This window comes from Neovison vison, chromosome X, assembly GCF_020171115.1.
Source record: "Neovison vison isolate M4711 chromosome X, ASM_NN_V1, whole genome shotgun sequence".
NCBI classification, from domain to species: domain Eukaryota; kingdom Metazoa; phylum Chordata; class Mammalia; order Carnivora; family Mustelidae; genus Neogale; species Neogale vison.
Genome location: NC_058105.1, coordinates 79,900,210 through 79,920,103, shown reverse-complemented (window position 1 = coordinate 79,920,103; position 19,894 = coordinate 79,900,210). Strand labels below are relative to the sequence as shown.

Genomic DNA, 19,894 nt, shown 5'->3' with positions numbered 1-19,894 from the left:
ACCACTTTGATAACTTTGATAAGCTAACAAACAACTTAATCACATTTATACTGACCAACCTTCTATAATTTTTCACTTCTCTGACTCAAATGAGACCTAGTTCTTTCCCCTCCTTTATTGTCCCTTTGAAAGGCCCAATTTGGGCTCCTGGGTGGCTCAGTTAAGCATCCAACTCTTTATTTCAGCTCAAGTCCTGATCTTGGGTCATGAGAGTGAGTCTGGTATGGAGTTCTGTGCTCACCACAGAGTCCGCTTGTCCCTCTCCCTCTGATTCTCCCCCTGCAAGCTACACACACACTTTCTCTCTCTCCCTGATAAATAAATATGTAATAAAATCTTAAAAGCCTAGTCACCTCTGCACATATTGGAATGGAACTAAGCTTTCCCCACTACTGTCAGTAGTTATTGAATAAAGTCTGTTTTCAATGCTTTAACTTAGAATTTGTTTATCACTGTCTGGTATGGAAGGCAATGAATCTAAAGTCACTTTCTGGTTTGGGACTCAGAATCTTTCACCATACAAGAAAAACTAGACCAGAGTTGGTGGGGAGGATAGAGGAGACTAGAGAGTGATAGGACTAAGGAAGCTGTGATCATAATAAAATAAATTTTTCTTGAGGTATGGCAGTTGTGATGAGAAGGGATCATATAGAACAGAAGTTGGGGAAATCTGGAATCAGGGAGCACCCTAGTTCTATCTAGTTTCCCTTTCCTTTCTACTTCTCTTCCTCCCTCCCTCCCATAATTCTTTCCTTCCTTTCCTTTCTCATTGAGTAAAGTATACATGTGATATACCTATCTATCTGCATAGATGATAGATACAGTACAAAGGGGTTTAAGATGAAAGCATCAGTCCTCTCACTTCCTATCCCCATCTTTCTCTCCAGGAGAACTGTTTGGGCCCTTTTATCTGGAGGTCTCTATATCTAAATATAGTATGTAAATACATATCAATAGCCCTTCAGTTATCAAGTGTAGAATTTATTGACTTCTTAAATAAATTCTATGAGAATTTATTTCCCTTGCTTCCAGTTTTAAACAAGTGGGGGAGATGAGTATGTGTCCTAAAATTCCCAGTGAATCCCTTTTCCCAGCAATAATAACTTCCATTGTGTGCTTAGTATTTGGAACACATAGTTGTAATCACTTTGGATGTATTGACTCATTTCATTACAAGCCCGGTTACAGGGGCTAGTAGTAAAAAACAGTAAGACAAAGACTTAAAAAAACAGGAAGACAAAAACAATGCTTGGCCTTCCTCACCACAAAATGTTAAGTTCGGTGAAATAGTTAAAAACAAGAACAAGAACTACAGCAACACACACACACACACACACACACACGGGCTAGTGTTGAAGCACTGAAGTTGAAAATGGCTCCTTTAATTCTGTGTCAGACGGGTCGGACTACGGGGGCCTTAAGTGAACACACACACACACACACACACACACACACAAAGCATTGAAGCACTGAAATTTAAAACGACTCCTTTAATTCCGTCCGTGTGCCGTACGGGTCGGGGCACGGGGACCACAAGCCAAGAGTCTATAGACTGAGCGCTCCCTAACCGTCTCAAAAGAAGCGGAGGCATTGGAGCCACGTCACGGGGACTGGTGACACTCTTTCTCTGCGCAGTCTCTATGGTACGCTTCCCAGTCGGCCCGCCCCTCGGGTAGCAGCAGTCACGTGACGGGCTCCGGGTTTACGGCAGGTGCCCACGTGATCCTGGCCTGCAGTCTCAGCCTGCGGTGAGGTACCTGGGCTCCTGAAGGGCGGGCGGTTGGGTCGTAACCACTGTTAAACGGCGGAGGCTCTTGGGCGGCCAGGCTTGGTAACAATAATCTGGCGGAAGCGTTGGCCACTTAGTGCCTACCGCACGGGTCTGCTCTTTTTGCCACCTCCGCCGTCCCCACCTCTTCCCGGGTGAAGTCACCTTTGCGTTTCGAGACTCTGGGGCCTGAGGCCCAAACTCGACACGAACCCTTGCCATCCCCACTTCGCCACTCATCCTCCGTCTTTTCCTTTGCGCCACCAACCACATCATTCAGCTTTTGAGGAGGCCAACTCGGCTGTGCCTTGAGGCCAAGTTTGAGGTGGTTAAGGTAACTGTGGGGAAAACAGCCCCCCCAGTGGACAAAGGCGGAGGCAAGAATAGAGCAGGCCTCGCGGCCACAGGCAATAAAAATAGGCGACTGAGGGTGTGAACAAGGAAAAAAAAAAGAGAGAGAGAGAAAGAGTACTGCGGTCTAGAAAGAACTGGAAAGGACTTGTTGCACGATGGAAGAATCTGACTCTGAGAGAAAGATGGAGAAAAAGAATCTGGGGCCAAGAATGGATCCTCCCATAGGGGAACCGGAAGGATCGCTTGGGTGGGTGAAGTTTATTATGTCAAACCTGGAAGGTGGTGATGGAGTTCTAACTAAGAAAATACTGTGAATTAGAACACCCCACCTATGATAAATTGCTTTGATTTACCAGTAAGGTTGATTGGCATCATGCTTTTGGTGACAAGATAAACTGGCAAGAAGACTAGTTGGTTGTTAACTGGATAGAAACAGCCCTTGGGATGGGCCTGATGTCAATCCCGAGGTTTGGGGGTGGGGTGGGGCGTGTTCTAATTGAGAAGGCAGTTCTGGGTTGCTTTGAATTTTCATTAAAGGAGATTTTTAACATCGTGTTGAGGATAAGAAGACTAGGGAGAAGGTTGGTATTTCTGGGGGCAGAGATCAGTGGCTTAAAAGGTGATTTCAGTACCTTTTTGTACCTGAATTTGAGATTTGTATTTTATATACTTTGTACCTGTAATGAGTGAAATCTAACTTGGAAGGACAGCTGGCTAAACATACCCACATTTTGAAAATAACCTAACTTAAAAATAATAAAGGACATTCAAATAAGATAATATTGTTTGATTTATTAAAGCACTTGTATGTGTTGCTTTGATGCATTTTTTAAGATAATAAAAAAATTGAATCTTGAATTTTATTGCTCATTTATATTAGTAAGCCAGTCTTCTTAGGACCCATATCCAGAGTATTGTAATTAGGGGTATGGAGTTTGAACCCAGTTTTATAATTTAGGAAGACAAGGGCCTCTTTAACTGAGTTCCTACATACAGCTGTACTCAGCCGTTGTGCTAAGCATGTTCTTTTGCACCTCCACATTTATTTGTATTTTTTAAATTCCAATTTCTAAGGCAATGGATCCTGGAAACTGTCTTTTGGTTTATATCTGCAGGTGGGTGCTACCAAATACAGCCATGAAGAAAAAGGTAAGACATATTAGGTAGATCAAATGCATGAAAGTAAAGGTAAGAAGTTATGATTCAGGAAATAGATTTTTGATGTATATGTACCATCCTTCCTGGACCATTGCAGGAATCTTCTATCGGTACCCTTTGACTCTTGTCCTCTTCTTTGCTATCAAATTTAATTTTTCTAATATTTAAATCTAATTGGGTCATTCACATACTTAAGACTGTTTCATAACTTCCAAAATTCAAAGAATAAAATCCAAATGATTTCATCATATAGAATGCCCTTCTATTCCTGACTAAATTGATCTGTCAAACCCTATTATAGCCATACAGAAGCTATTTTTCTCCAATTTTTCTCCAAATTTATAAATTTTCATTTTGTGCAAGCCATGCACAAACACTACACAGGCCTCTTCCTGTACATTTATGTGGGCCCAATATAAATGTTACGTATATAAGGTCTTTTTATGAGTTTTCCAGGTGGAATTGAGTGTCCTCTTGTGCTCTGCCCCACTTTGGGGTTTAGGCAGAATCAATAAGGACACAGTTGTGGTCTAAATTTCTGAACCTTTGGAACTTTTAGTTTCTTTATTTGTAAGATGGTGATAATAATTTTACCAATCTCTTAGGGTCATTATGAAGTTTAAGTGAGTAAATGCATGGTTAGTCTTTCATAAGCAGTTGAAGATTTCTTAAATAAAAAACACAAAAAATATGCCATATTTACCCTTTATCTAACAATTCAGTTATATAACTCAATTTCCTAAAGTAATGTTCTTGATGAGCCTATCTAAGTTATCTAAAGTTGTTATCAACAAGGATGGCTAAAAATACCAGAAATTTCTACATGACTAGGGATAAAACAAAAAAGAAATTGTAACTACCATAGACTGTCTTGTTAGTAACATTTTTTTAGTGAAATAAAGTTACGTGGCTAAATAGCTAGGTTAAATTGACACTGAGTGAAGTATACTTTCATTAATATTCCCTGTATTTGTAATTAGAAAATTTTTAAAAATTTATTGGGAGTGAAGATACAACCTGTAACACCTTCATTTGAAAAGTAAGGTAATTGGAACTATAGTCCATAAACGTTAAAGTTTGAAAAAACTCTGAAATGTTACCTTACACAGTTTCCTCCTTGTGCATGAATCAATAGCATCTTTGATATGTGTTTTTCTGTCTTTGTTAGGTGCTGATATTGACATAAAGGCTATTCACCTTCATAAGGTCACCTTTTCCATTAGACAGTTATCATCATTAAAAACTTATTTGTCTTCTGTCTTTGTTTAGATAGCTTGTTCATTCTTTCAATGAATATATTTTAAGCATCTGTTACATATTTGGCACTGGAGATACAAAGGGGATTCTCCCTGCCATCCAAGAACTCACAGTCTTGGGAGACACAGACAAAAATAACACAAAGAACAACAACAAACAAACAAACACACACAGCCCAAATAACTGCAGTGCAGTTATGTCTTTACAATACAATAGGAGTGTGATGGGAGGAAAGGCGTGAAACACACCTACACCAGCCTAGGTCATTGAGGTCAGGGAAGCTTCTTGGGGAGACGCTTACTGAACCAAGTCTTGAGGGATGGATGAGTGGAGCTTAGATGAAGGAAGAAAAAGGAATGGGAAATAACTGGCAGAGGGTACAGCATGAAACAAAGACATAGAACTGGGCTCCCTGGAATTGTGGGAGCAGTCATAGGGACTATAAGAGGTTTAGTTCAGTTCATTATCCTGGACTCTAAATGTTCTAGGCCAGGAGGTAAGGGCAGAGGAGTAGATAAGCCAGGTCAAGGAAGGTCTTTTATGTAGGCCATGGGACACCTTAAAAAAAAGATTCAGAGTAATTAATGAAAAAATCATAGAGTAAGTAGAAGAGATGAGATCAAGGGCAGAGATGGGAAGGTTGACCTTGAGCAGGGGAGAGAACTTTCAGTTATAATGAAATCTCCTGCCAGGTAGTTCAGTGCATAAAGCATTAGATTATGAGAGATCAGGGTTCAATTTCCTCAAGTTGTTATTTCTCTAACATAGTTCTGAATGAATGATAGTGTATAATGCTACCATAATAAATTCATGTTATTTTATCGCTAAGAAGATGTGTGACATATGTGCCTGACTACTGGAATTTTTGGTATCTCTGCATTTACCATTGGTCAGGGAACTAAGTTAGTTACAAGTACCTGCAATAGGTTGTTGGTACTGTCAACTTCAGTAAAAGGTCAAGTACAAGAGAGAAACAGCTCCTTTTAGACTTGATTTGCTCTAGATTTCTAAGTTTGTTTTTTTCTTACTTTGTCCTTAGGTGCTGTTAATGGGTAAAAGTGGGTCTGGTAAGACCAGCATGAGGTCTATTATCTTTGCAAATTATATTGCCCGAGACACACGTCGCCTTGGTGCAACAAGTAAGATGTTTTATCTAATTCCAAAATCAGATGATCTTAAATATTAATAATCTGCATAACACACTTGGTTGCAGTAACTTAGGGTTGCAGAAATCGAGACATTTGTTTTGGAGCAGGTTTTCCTGTTTTTTCGTTCTTTCTCGAAGGGGTACAACCTAATTCTGGTTATTACTGCTTGCTGTCTGGGGAGCTTCTTTCTAGGTTGCTTACCAAGTGGGATACCCTTGTCCAACTTGCTTTTTTATCCTGGTCTTTATTAAACAAACATAGGGACCCTTTTGTTTGCTTTTTTATTTTTTTGTGAGAGTTTGTTTTTAATTTTTTATATAAAGGGAAATTAATTGATACATATTAACAAGCATAACAAAATCTCCTAAGATTTTTTAAAGCTGTAATTAGTCCTAATCTTCATTAAAAGGTCCATTCTGAGTGGGGTGGGCAGGGCTGTGAGGGGAAGGTTAACCTGATGTGTACTCTGCTGCTTCTCTTCCTAGATATACATAGATGTTCTCATTGGAGTTCCAGCTGACTTGAGAAATGTTTCATTGCCCTTTATAATTTGAATGTTAAGTCTGGTTTCTTAATAATGGCCTAGCCGGGCTACCATCGCTGCCGTTCAGTGGATCTATGCTTCTGGGAGACCTCTTCTGTCTCGAGTGTAATGCTATTTTGTTTTGCAGCATCCAGGCATTTTTGGATTCTGCCATGGTCCTTGGCCTGTCAGTGATGAAAGCATTGTTCTACCTGGCTTTCCAAGATTCCTGATCTGAGTTTTTAGCATCTTGAGTACTTTTAGGGACAAGTCACCCACTACTTCTTTTAAGGTATCTCACTCTGGTTCCAAGAAAAAACAAACATTTTTAAAACAACTTGTGTTCCAGACCCTGGGATATAAAGAAGGAAACCGTATTTTTCTTTATAAAGTGCTTGGAGTTTATATATACTCTAATAATTGGAGCAGCCTTAGTGGTTAGAAAGCTATTTCTTAGAACCCTGAATCTGTTTCTCTTAGCTGGTATCCTTTCTGTTCCACTGAGTCTCTACAAATATTTGAGTATGATTGATGTCTCAATCTCTCCTAGCCATCCTTGCTTCCCAAATCTTATCTTCCTTAAGTTAAACATGTTCAATTCTTCCATCTATTCCTCATGCGACATCATCTTGAAACATTTTTAAAGACTTGTTTGAATATATCTACATTTTTTTAAAGTGCTGAGATTTGAATATAGATGTGATCTGATCAGGGCAAGGAAGGACTATTATATCTTTTATTTTGGGCCTCACACTGCTGTTAACACAGTTTAGTCCCCTACTCTTATTTTGTGGAGTGGCTTTCATTATACTGAGTCATACTTAAAAAAAAAATTCCTTCTCACATACATTGTTATTAAAACACATACCATCCTTCTTCTTCTTGTGCAGCTAATATTTTGAATCTAAGAATAAATTCTTACTTGATTAAATTATTCAGTTTTGTCTATTTTAGCACCTATCTTCTTGTATCCAGTATTTGTTAACTGTGAAGTCCAGGACCACTCATTATTTCTCAGGGCTGTAATTCCCTTATCTGTAGAAAAGAGATTATCAGATCTGTTTTCTTTTTAGGTGTTTATTATCTCATCTGATAGATTCGCTATTCTTCCTAACTTTGTGCATTTTGTACATTTGATAAGCCTCTCATCTAGTTTTCATCTAAGTTGTTCATCAAAAATTTTGGTCAGGACAGGGTCCTGTAGCCTGTCATGCCTTGAGAGACTTCCTTCTAGAAAGGACCAGTCCAGATTTCTTTATCTTGATTTGGTAAATTTTAATTTTTTTCTATTATCCCAAGTTAAAGATCTGGACCTAATAATCATATGGTTTTAGTAAATTAGAGGAAGCTTCTGTGTATTACATGATTTTTAATTTACTTTAGTTTTATATTAACTTCATTTTGATAGATGATCTAGAAGTTGAGCTTATTCACCTAGCAAGCCTTAGAACTGGAATATCACTCTGTGTTCCTGCTCTCTCCACTGTGCCACAGTCACCATTCTTGGAGGATTTCTTTCTTTGTGTGGTTTAAGTTCTATACGTTTTATTGAAGCAATGGTCAGTTTTCTAGTCAATTAATATTTTTATTTTTAGGTGATCAGCAGAGTTGATTTACTACCCTTGGTCTAGTGAATAGTCATACAACCGAAATTTCAGAACTGTTCAAGCTACTTGAAATAGTTTTGAAGTAATCTAGCAGCATCATTAAAAATTATGAACAGAATATTGCAGATTATGTGTACACTATACATTTTAGCATCCCATTCATTCAGTAAGTGCTTTTCTGGACCATCATATGTGCCAGGCACTGTGAATGGGACAAGGCTTTGTCTCAAATGGGACCTTTCTTGATATACTTTGTTAGCAATTACTGTATTTCCTTAAAGGTAATAAAAGTATGCTTTAAAATATTATGTTGGACTTAATGCTTTAATGTATCATTACCTAATTTGTCATTGTTGAAAAAAGGTCTGGGTTCTATTGCTAAACTTACAGACTATTTGAAAATACATATAGTGCATTGATTTTTACTTATTCTTCCTTTTTATGAAGTTGTTGATTTTCTTTAACAGTAGCAAAAGAGTACTTCTAAAATATTCTATCACCTTTAATGTTTTAGTGTTTTTCTAGTCTATCATTGCTGAAAAAAGATCCAATTTTATTTTGTAAAACTTAGAGCCTACTGTGTTTTAAAATTTGTGGTAAGGGTACAGCATGGTGATATAATTAATTTATTTGTGGGCTGTTAAAATGTGTTTGTTGGAATATTAAACTTCTCAATAAAAATAAGATTATAAAATATTTTAGTCACAAACACTGTTGACAGTTCCAAGATTTCCTACCTTCTCAGAATTCTCTGTTCCCTTGGCTTTTATTTAATGCTTTATTACTCTGGTTTTCTTCCTTTATCTTTAACCATCCCTACCCCCTTTAAAAAATATTTTCTTCTTTCTGCCCCATAAATGTATGTGATTTCCTAATGCTCTGTTCTGGTTCTTTTCAGTTGCTCTTATGGCAGCAGGACAGGAAGACTAGGAGAGCCAGAGGGCCACTTAGGAGACTTAAGACTAAAAAGGAAGGTAGAATGTGGGGATTGGATCATAAACTGCCTTATAAACCAAGTCAGATAGTTTGAACTGAGGGTAGAGGGCAGCCCATAGAGAGTTTTTAAATAGAAAAGTAACATGATCAGATTTTATTATTTTTAATTTTCAACTTTGATTACAAAATTAATACTTGTGAAAAATTCAGACATTGCAGAAGTATAGAAAGTGTGCTCCTTCCCTTGTTCTCAGGCCTGCTTCCTGGGGACAACCACCGTTAGTAGTTTGAGATTGTCCTTTAGGCCCCTTTTTTTTTCTGGGTATATACGGTCATATACCGAGAGACTTTTTTTCTTTTTAAAGAATAATGGGGTAAAATCTGCATTTTGAAGAGACTATTATATCTAACACGGAGGATAGATTAGAGGAAGGCAAAGGTAGAAACAGGTTGACAGATTTGGAAACTATTTTAGTAGACCAGGTAAGAGATGATGGGGCCTTAACTTGGGTTAGGGTAGTGGTAGTAGATATAATGAGAAGCAAATACATTTGGGATATACTTAAGAGATAGAGTCAGTAGGACTTGTTGAAAGGTTTGGGTGGAATAGTGGAGGAAAGACTGGACTCAAGGATGAAATTAAGGTTTTTGCTTAGGCAACTGGTTAAATTCACTAAGATGGAGAAGACTGAAAGAAGAATAGATTTTGTAGGAAAAAATGGGGAGATGAGTTATATTCGGATACACTGAGTTTGGGATACTTATGTATTATTCAAGTGAAAATGTCCAATATATGTTTCAAAAAGGGAGAGAGACATCTGTATTAGAAATAAACACTTAAGTTAAAACAATATGAATAGAGTAGCTTGCCTGGAGGGAAGTAGGTAGCCAAAGGTGAAATCCTGAAGTGCTCCAACATTTAAAGGACAGAAAGAAGAATAGGAAGATACACCAGAAAGGTTATAGGTATGATATCAGAGGCCAAGAGAAGAGAATTTTTTGAGAAGAGAGTAGTCAACAGTGTCATGCTACAGAAAGTAAGACAAGGACTAAAAAGTCCAGTGGATTTGGTAATGGGGCCATTGATCACTTGATGAGAACAATTTCTGTGATATGGGAGTAGAAACCAGATTTCTGTCCCATGTGCTTCATATCTAAACAGTTACTGAATCCTGTCACTTCTTTTGTTATTGTCTTTCCCTTTCTCAGTAGCACTTCTTTCCATTTTTTTTTTAGTACTAGACCGTTTACATAGTCTTCAAATTAATAGCAGTTTGAGCACCTACTCTCTCGTAGACTCTGTTGGAAATACAAAGACATGTAAGATATGATTCCTTTTCCAAGGATGGGGAAGTAAGGGGGAGAATGGAAGTAATTTGAGCACCTACTACGTGCCAGGCACTTTATATATAACTTCTTTAATCCTCACAACAATCCTGTGAGGTCAGTAACATCCCTCCCACCTTTTGTAATAGAAAAGGAAACTAATACCCAGAGGTTAAGTGACTTGCCCAAGGTCACACAGAGAGGTACAGCTGGTATTTGAATGAAGAACTGTTTAACTCCAATGCCCATGTTTTTTTTTAGTACCCATGTTCTAATGCTTCGCTGCTTATGGTCTGGGTTATGAGAAGATAAAATTGCACAAAAGTTAGATAGCAGTCAATATAATCAATAGATTCAAGATGGTCATAGAAGCAACATCACTGTGTGATTGAGTGTCACAAAAATTGTAAAAATTATGATTGCCAGACTTTAAGAAATTTTTAAGATAAGAACTTTCATTATTTTTCCTTGTGATTTTTGGTGCCTGGCAGAGAGTAGATGCTTACTAAATGTTTGAATGAATTCAAAGGGAGTGATGACAGTAAGTGGGGGTGGCCAGGAAGGGCCTTTAGAGAAAGTGAATTTAAGCTGGGTCTTAATAGATGAATATAACTTTGAAAGAAAGGTGGGGAGGACTTTCTAGGCAGGTGAACAGAGTAGGCAAAGTATAGAGTGGGGAGGGAAGTGTAAGGCAGAGGTCGCAAACAGGCAGTCTGTAAGCTGGATAAGGCCTATAGATATGTTTTGTTTGGCTTCTACAATGTCTTAGAAAAATTGGAATTAGATACTAATAGGTAAAAGTTTCTATAAAAATCTGGTTTCTCTCTAATATTGAAAAGTGTAGAGATATGATCATCTTGATCCCACATTCCTGCCTTGACAGATGAGCTAGAGCTGTGTTAATTGCCACCTTCTCTATCACCCTCTTGGGTGGATAGTCACTCTCCATACATGATCATCTTTGCTTTTGTACATTTACTGGCCTGGCCCATATTAGCAAGTTTGCGACCCCTGATGTAAGGTATGTTGGGGGTTGGGGAGGTAGTGGGATAGGGGAGGACTATAAATAAACCAAATTGGACTAGAACAAAAGTCTTTATTAATGTGACTCAATGGGGAATATAAAGGTAGATTAGAAGCCAAATTTGAAGGACCTTCAATGCCCCTCTGTAGGCACGGAGGAACCATTGCAAGTTTTTTGAATGGGGAGTGACATGTTCAAAGTAGTGTTAAGAAGATGAATCTGACCATAGCCTGTAAGTGGGTATGGCTTCCTGCTGGGTGGTAATTATGGAGCAATTGTAGTTGTGTAGGCTTGAGAAATTAAGGGCCTTCCTTATTGTTAGTGGCAGGTTGTAAAACAAGGAGTGAAATCGAGGAATTACAAAGAAATAGCAATGAATGTCAGACAGAGGAGTCAACAATGACCATCTTCCCCAAAATGGGACAATAATAGGGTCATTAATTGAAATAGGGAAACCAATAGAGGGAGCAAGTTGGGTTATGTTTTATGCTTGTTTTGTATTTGGTATTTGTTGTCATTTTAAAAATTTGTTTTATGGAGGGTGTTGGTGGGTCACTGAAGAGTTATTAAATAGTATATGTCTCTGTCTTACATGTTGAAATTTTAACAATATTATAATTGGAGATTGTTTCTGCTCTAACCACTAAACTACTAAAAAGTAAAATTACTTACATTGAGAGCCAATTCTGTAGCTCAGAATAGTTTAGGTGCCTACCTTGCCACTAAACCATATTACTAAGCTGAAAATCACCTTCTTGTTGAAGCTTTGAGCATTTCACTCCACTGTGGTCCTTCTAAATTCCATGGGTTAGTTCTTTGCTTATTTTGAATTTTACCTCATGTGCTGCAGTTACTAGCTTTGTCATATTTTTCTTCCAGTTGATGTAGAACATTCTCATGTTCGATTTCTGGGAAACCTGGTATTGAACTTGTGGGACTGTGGTGGGTGAGTACTGTTTGCTTGTTTGTGGCACCAGTGGCAGTAATCATGGCACCTAGTATAATCAGCATGGAAAATACATTACAGTAATTATCATTTGTAATAGATACATTTGATAGAAATTGTTTCATAATTGGCACTTGATTAAATAAAGATCTCTGACTTTTATGTAATTGTGGAGATGCCCTCTCTGTGTGACTTATTTATTTATTTATTGTAATTTATTTTATTCTGTATATATTTTGTAATATATTTTCTCTAACCCATGAATCCAAAATGTTATTTCAATATATAAATAATTGTTGATATCATATGATCTCCCTGACATGAGAAAGTGGAGACGCAACGTGGGGGGTCCGGAGGGTAGGAAAAGAATAAATGAAACAAGATGGGATCAGGAGGGAGACAAACCACAAGAGACTCCCAATCCCACAAAACAAACCGAGGGTGGCCGGGGTGAGAGGGTGGTGGGGCTATAGACACCGGGGAGGGCATGTGCCACGGTGATCAAGTCATGGGTATGACTGTGACATATTTAATCAGCACTAACATAGGCTGTGTCTAGGGATCTGTAGTATGGGATAGGTTATCCCCCTCTCTTGCAGGAGAAGAAATTGGATTTTTATCTCAGGTGGCATAATATCAGTGCTGAGCTCTTAGCCATCATACCGTAATACCTTTTCATTCTTTATTATTTCAATCTCCAGGCAGTCTAAGCACTGTAGATCAGCCCTAAGCACATATTCTCCAACTGAGTTACCAGCTGTTGGAGAAGTAGGAAATAGTTTTTCCTTTCATGGCTGAGGTACTTCCAGAATATTCCATCATAAATGCATATTCACTGTGCTTATATGGAGGTATTGCTCCTTACCCTATGGCCATTTGCATCTCCATGTTTCAGCAGCAGTGTGTAGTGCACAGTGGTTAGGAGCCTAGGGTCTGGAGATAGACTGGGGTTTGTAACACAGCTCTGTTAACTGTGTTACTTTGGGTAGATCATTTAAACTCTCTGAGCCAGTTTCTTCATCTGTATAATAAGGATAATGATGGTACTAAATCATAGGGGTGTTTTGATGATTAAGTAAGAAGAGATACAAATGCATAGTAAAGTTCCTCACAAAATAAATAGACATTATTGTTGGCTCAGTGTTTACCAGCTCCTAGCATAGAACCAACCATGGATAGGTGCCCAGTGAGTTGTTTGTTGAAAGAATAATGAAATAGCCAAGTATTCCATAAGAAAATGATTCCCATTATGGAACTAGAGGGTATCATGCTTAGCAAAATAAGTCAAGCAGAGAAAGACAACTATCATATGATCTCCCTGATATGAGGAAGTGGAGACGCAACATGGGGAGGTTAAGGGGGTAGGAGAAGAATAAATGAAACAAGATGGGATTGGGAGGGAGACAAACCATAAGTGACTCTTAATCTCACAAAACAAATTGAGGGTTGCTGTGGGGAGGGGGGTTGGGGGAAGGGGGGTGGAGTTATGGACATTGGGGAGGGTATGTGCTATGGTGAGTGCTGTGAAGTGTGTAAACGTGGCGATTCACAGACCTGTACCCCTGGGGATAAAAATATATGTTTATAAAAAATAAAAAATTAAAAAGAAAAGAAAATGATTCCCATTATTGCTAGCAGATGGATCACTTAGTGCTCTAGAGCTCTTTCCATACAAATCCTTCATCTTTATCATTCTTCTAATTCTGTAATCTCTTTCAAGAGATTAGTCCAAGTTCCTTGCTTTTAGGCCCTAAGATGTTATCATTAATTCTGCAGATAAGGCAGCTCAGGTACAATGATATTAAGATTCCCCCAAGGTCACACAGCTAATTAATAGCAAAAGTACAAGACTGAAAGCTAGGTACATTTTTTTCCCCCATGACCAAACTCTACTGTTTTATTTATTTTATTTTAATTCCAGTACAGTTAATATAGTGTTATATTATATCCAGTGCTCATCATGACAAGTGCACTCCTTAATCCCCATTACCTGTATCACCCAACCCCTCCTCCATTAGTTTGTTCCCAATAGTTAAGGGTCTATTTCTTGGTTTGTCTCTCTGTATCTCTCTCTTTTTTCCCTTTGCTCATTTGTTTTGTTTCTTAAATTCAAACAAAACTACTGTTTTTTGCTGGGTGCTTGGTAATTGAGAACTGGGATGCACACACAGCCTAAGGATCAAAGAACAAAGCTCCTAAAAAGCTATCTTGGAGTCATTTTCATAGAATTTAGAGTATTTGACTAGTTAGTTATTCATTCAAGAAATACACACTGAGCACCACCCTTATGGTTAACCCACTGAGCCACCCAGGTGCCCCCTGAGCACCACCCCTGTGGAAGGCTCTTTGCTTAAAGCTGGGAAAGAGTGGTGGACAATAACAGACATGGTCCTTGCCTTCATGGAACTTACACTCTAGGGAAGTGAATTCCATTAATTAAAAACATACACAAACACATGTAATACCAGGCTTGTGGTTAAGTACTAAAAATAAAACAATGTAATTTTATTAGGGCCTAAGGTGACTGGATTTGCTCAAGACAGGGAGGTCAGGAATGGTTTCTGTGAGGAAATATGGATTGATTTGAAATCTAAAGGGACAAGTAGGAGTTAATTAGATGTAGAAATAGGGGAATAGCATGTAGAACAGATTAAATAGCATGTGTAAATGCTTCTTGGTGGATACATCACAGCCCAGTGGAACTGAGGGAAGGTCATAGTGTATTTGGAATACAAGGAGAGGGGCAAAGGGTGGGGCAAAGGGTGGGGCAAAGGGTGGGGCAGGTGTGGCTCAACTAAGAAGTTGAAACTGTACCAATTTACTCTTACTTGCCTATTAATTTGAAGCCTTAAGATTATCTTTCACATTGATTAAGCCAACACAAAATAAATTGTAAGTAGGAGTGACTAAACTGAGGACTTGGTTATTACCGAATTTTTTTTTCCTATTAGACAGGATACCTTCATGGAAAATTATTTTACTAGCCAACGAGATAACATCTTCCGAAATGTGGAGGTTCTGATATATGTGTTTGATGTGGAAAGCCGTGAACTGGAAAAAGACATGCACTATTACCAATCATGCTTAGAAGCCATTCTGCAGAATTCTCCAGATGCGAAAGTTTTTTGCTTGGTACACAAAATGGATCTGGTACAGGAGGATCAACGGGACCTGGTAAGAAGCATAAAGGATGCTGCATGAAATGGTTGACATGCTTTCTAAACTTCTTTTATAGAGAAATAGGTAAATAGTATGATTGTTTCCAGGAAGAATAAATTTCAGCATTAGTGCTCAAAGTTCTGTCAGGTTTTTAAAACACTCATAAGCAAATTTTTTATGCAAAAAATGGTAAAGGGAATATAATATCCATTTGGCAAATAATTTTCAGATTTAGGTAAGGAACTTGTCAATGTGATATCATTAAGCAGCCTTTATGTATTTTTTTATTTGAGTAAAATTAACATATAGTGTTATATTTTAGATGTACAATATAATGATTCACTAATTCTATACATTTCTCACTGTTCATCAAGATAAGTGTTCTCTAAATCCCTTTTATCTATTTCATCTATTTCCCCCCCACCCGACTCCCCTCTATCAACCAGGAGTTTGTTCTCTGTATTTAAGCATCTGTTTTCTTGTTTGTCTCTCTTTTTTTCTCTGTTTGTTGCTTTGTTTCCTTTCTTCAGTTCCACAAATGAGTGAAGTCATATGGTATATATCTTTCTCTTGACTAACTTATTTCACTTAGCATTACTCTGTAGGTTGATCCATGTTCTTGAAAATAGCAAGATTTCATTCATTTTATGGTTGTATAATACTACACTGTATGTACATATATATATAACTTATACATACAAAATATATGTATATGTATGTAACATACATATATAAACATATCTTCTTTATTTATTCATCTATGGAGGCACACTTGAGTTGCTTCCATATTTTGGCTGTTGTAAATAATGCTGCAATATAGGACCCATATATTGTTTTGCATGCATATTTTCCTTTTCTTTGGGTAAATACCTAGTAGTGGAATTACTGGATCCTATGGTAATTATATTTTTAATTTTTGAGGAACTTCCATACTGATTTCCACAGTGTCTGCACCAATTTGCATTTTACCAGTGGTGCATGAGGGTCCCTTTTTCTCCACATCCTCGTCAATACTTGTTATGTCTTGGTTTTTTAGCTTACCCATTCTGAAAGGTGTAAAGTGATACAGTGTTCTGGTTTTAATTTGCACTTCCCTTATGATTAGTAATGTTGAACATCTTTTTATGTGTGTTGGCCATCTGTATGTCTTCTTTGGAAAAATGTCTATTCAGATCCTCTACTCATTCCTTAAATTGGATTATTTGTTTTTTGGAGGGCTTGAATTGTTCAAGTTCTTTATATATTTTGGATTTTAACTCCTCATTAGATATATCATTTGCAAATATTTTCTTCCATGTGGTAGGTTGCCTTTTTGTTTTGTTGATGGTTTCCTGTACTATGTGAAAGCTTTTTATTTTTAAATAAAATTTAGATAAAATTTTAAATAAAATCAGTAGTTTGATTTTGCTTTTGTTTCTTTTTCCAGAAACCTAGAAAAATGTTTCTATGGCAAATGTCAAAGAAATTACTGCATGTGTTTTCTTCTAGGAATTTTATGGTTTCAGGTCTCACATTTAGGTCTTTAATCCATTTGGAGTTCATTTTTGTGTATCATGTAAGAAAGTGGTCCAGTTTAATTCTTTTGCATGTTGCTGCCCACTTTTCTCAACAACATTTGTCGAAGAGACTTTTTCCTATTGTATATTCTTGCCTCTGTTATGGTAGATTAATTGATCATATAAACACTGGTGTATTTGTGCTATTCTATTCTGTTCCATGGTTCTATGTGTCTGTTTTTTTGCCAGTACCATACTGTTTTGATTACTACAGCTGTGTAGTATATCTTGAAATCTGGGGTTCTGATACCACCAGTTTTGTTCTTTTTCAAGATTGCTTTGGCTTTTCGGGGTTTTCTGTGGTTCCATATAAATTTTAGGATTACTTGTTCTAGTTTTTTTAAAAATCCTATTGGTGTTTTGGTAGGACTGCTTAAATCTGTAGATTGCTTTGGGTAGTATGGACATTTCAACTACATTTGTTCTTCCAGTCCATGAGCATGGAATATCTTTTCCATTTGTTAGTGTCATCTTCAATTTCCTTCTTCAGTGTATTACAGTTTTCAGAGTACAGGTCTTTCATCTCCTCGGCTAAGTTTATTCCTATGTACTTTATTCTGTTTGGTACAAATATAAGTGGGATTGTTTTCTTAATTTCTCCTTCTACTTCATTTTAGTGTATAGAAATGCAATAGATTTCTGTATATTAATTTTGTATCCTACAACTTCACTGAATTCATTTATCAGTTCTAATAGTTTTTGGTGGATTCTTTTGGGTTTTCACTATACAGTATCATGTTACCAGCATTGAGAGTTTTACTTCATCCTTACCAATAGGGATGCCTTTTATTCCTTTTTCTTGTTTGATTGCTCTGGCCAAGACTTTCAATACTATGTTGAATAAAAGTGGTCAGAGTGGACATCCTTGTCTTGTTCCTGATCATAGAGGAAAGCTCCGTTTTGCACCATTGAGAATGTTAGCTTTGGCCTTTATTATGTTGAGGTATGTTCCCTGTAAACCTACTTTGTTAAGAGTTTGTATCATGAATTGATACTGCACTTTGTCAGGTGCTCTCACTGCACATGTTGAAATGATCATACGGGTTTTATTCTTTCTCTTGCTAATGTGATATATCATATTGATTGATTTGCAAATATTAAATCCCCTTTGCATCACAAAACAAATGCCAGTTGATCATGGTGAATGATTTTTTTAAAGATCTTATTTGTCAGAGAGAGAGCACAAGTAGGGGGAACAGGCATAGGGAGAAGCAGGCTCCTCACTGAGCAAGGAGCCCAGTGTGGGACTCGATCCCAGGACCCTGGGATCATGATTCAAGCCAAAGGCAGACACTTAACTGACTGGCCCACCCAGGCATCCCAGTGAGTGATTTTTTAAAATGTATTTTTAGATTCAGTTTGTTAATATTCTGCTGAGGATTTTTGCACCTCTGTTCATCAGTGATTTTGTCTGTAGTCTTCTTTTCTGTAGTTTATGTGGTTTTGGTATCAGGGTAATGCTGACCTTATAGAATGAATTTGGAAGCTTTCCTTCCTCATATATATTTTTTAATAGTTTGAGAAGAATAGATATTAACTCTTCTTTAAATGTTTGGTAGAAAGGAAAAAAAATAAATGTTTGGTAGAATTCACCTGTGAAGCATCTTACCCTGCACTTTTTTGTTGTTGTTGTTTTGGGGATTTTAATTGATTACAGATTCAGTTGCATTGCCAGTAATTGGTCTGTTCATATTTTCTATTTATTCCTGTTTAAGTTTTGAGAGGTTATATATTTCTTGGAATTTATCCATTTCTTCTAGGTTGTCCAGTCTTTTGGCACATAAATTCTCATAATGTCTTATAATCTTTTGTATTTCTGTAGGTCTGGTTGTTATTTCTCCTCTTTCGTTGCTGATTTTTTTTGAGTCCTCTTTATTTTCCTAGATAAGTCTGGCTAAAAGTTTATCAATTTTTTTGAGCTTTTCGGAAAACTCGCTCCTGGTTTCATTGACCTGTACTATCATTTTTTTAGTTTCTATTTCATTTATTTCTGCTCTGATCTTTATTATTTCTTTCTAATTGCCTTTGAGCATTTTTTTCTAGTTCCTTTATTATTTTTTTTTAGATTTTATTTCTTTCTTTCAGTGAGAGTATGAGCAGGGAAAGAAGAGGGAGAGGAAGGAGGGGAAAGAATATCAAGCAGACTCTGTGCTAATAAGTGCAGAGTCTGACCCTTATCCCTGAGATCACGATCTGAGCTGAAACCAGGATTTGGATGCTCAACCAACTGAACCACCCTGCACTTCTGTAGTTCCTATAGGTGTAAAGTTTGGTTGTTTATTGGAGATTTTTCCTTCTTGAAATGGGCCTTTGTTGCTATTATCTTCCCTCTTATAACAGCTTTTCCTGCATTCCAAATATTTTGGATCATTGTGTTTTCATTTATCTTCATGTAGTTTTTTATTTCCTTTTATTTCTTGGTTGATCCATTCATTGTTTAGTACCGTGTCATTTAGTCTCCATGTATTTGGGTTCTTTCCATATTTTTTTCTTGGGATTGATTTCTAGTTTTGTACCACTGAGGTCAGAAAACATGCATGATATACTCTCACACTTTTGATTTATTGAGACTTGTTTTGTGGCATATCATGATCTATTCTGGAAGATGTTCCATGTGCACTTTAAAAGAGTATATTCTGCTGTTTGGGGATGGAATATTCTGAGTGTATCTTAGTTGTATCTGGTCCAATGTCCACTGTTTTTTGGTGATTTTATATCTGGATGATCTATCCATTGATGTAAGTGGGGGTATTAAAGTTCCCAACTTTTATTACTCTCAATTCTTGTCTTTATGTTATGTGTTTATGTTTCTTTAGTTTCTCTCTTTTTTTTAAGAGAGAAGCAAGAGTATGGGTAGGTTGGTGGGGGTTGCAGAGGGAGAGGAAGAGAGAGAATCCCAAGCAAGCTCCATGTGGAGCCTGAGCACAGGGCTCAGTATTACAACCCTGAGATCATGACCTGAACTGAAACCAAGAGTTGGAAACTCACCCCACTGAACTACCCAGTTACCCCTGTGTTTATGTTTCTCTATTTAGGTACTCCCATGTTGAATGCATATTTATAATTATTCTATCCTCTTGTTGGATTGTTCCCTTTATCATCATGTAGTGTGCTTCGTTGTCGCTTGTTACA

General features: G+C 37.3%; 1 protein-coding gene across 6 annotated transcripts in view; it reads left to right on the top strand.

Annotated features, from left to right (window-relative positions):
• Positions 1-1,711: 1,711 nt before the first annotated feature.
• RRAGB (Ras related GTP binding B) overlaps positions 1,712-19,894 on the top strand; it is a 36,115-nt gene continuing 17,932 nt past the window's right edge. The window contains exons 1-6 of one of the 6 annotated variants that reach the window (XM_044235182.1): positions 1,712-1,748; positions 3,238-3,271; positions 5,577-5,676; positions 9,988-10,071; positions 11,981-12,047; positions 14,999-15,221. In XM_044235182.1, coding sequence (XP_044091117.1) covers positions 3,260-3,271; positions 5,577-5,676; positions 9,988-10,071; positions 11,981-12,047; positions 14,999-15,221 — 486 coding nt within the window. In that variant the 5' untranslated portion in view covers positions 1,712-1,748; positions 3,238-3,259. Of the gene's footprint in view, positions 1,754-1,781; positions 2,370-3,196; positions 3,272-5,576; positions 5,677-9,987; positions 10,072-11,980; positions 12,048-14,998; positions 15,222-19,894 lie in introns of those variants that run through there. The other 5 variants (XM_044235179.1, XM_044235183.1, XM_044235180.1 and 2 more) reach the window with 5 other exon arrangements.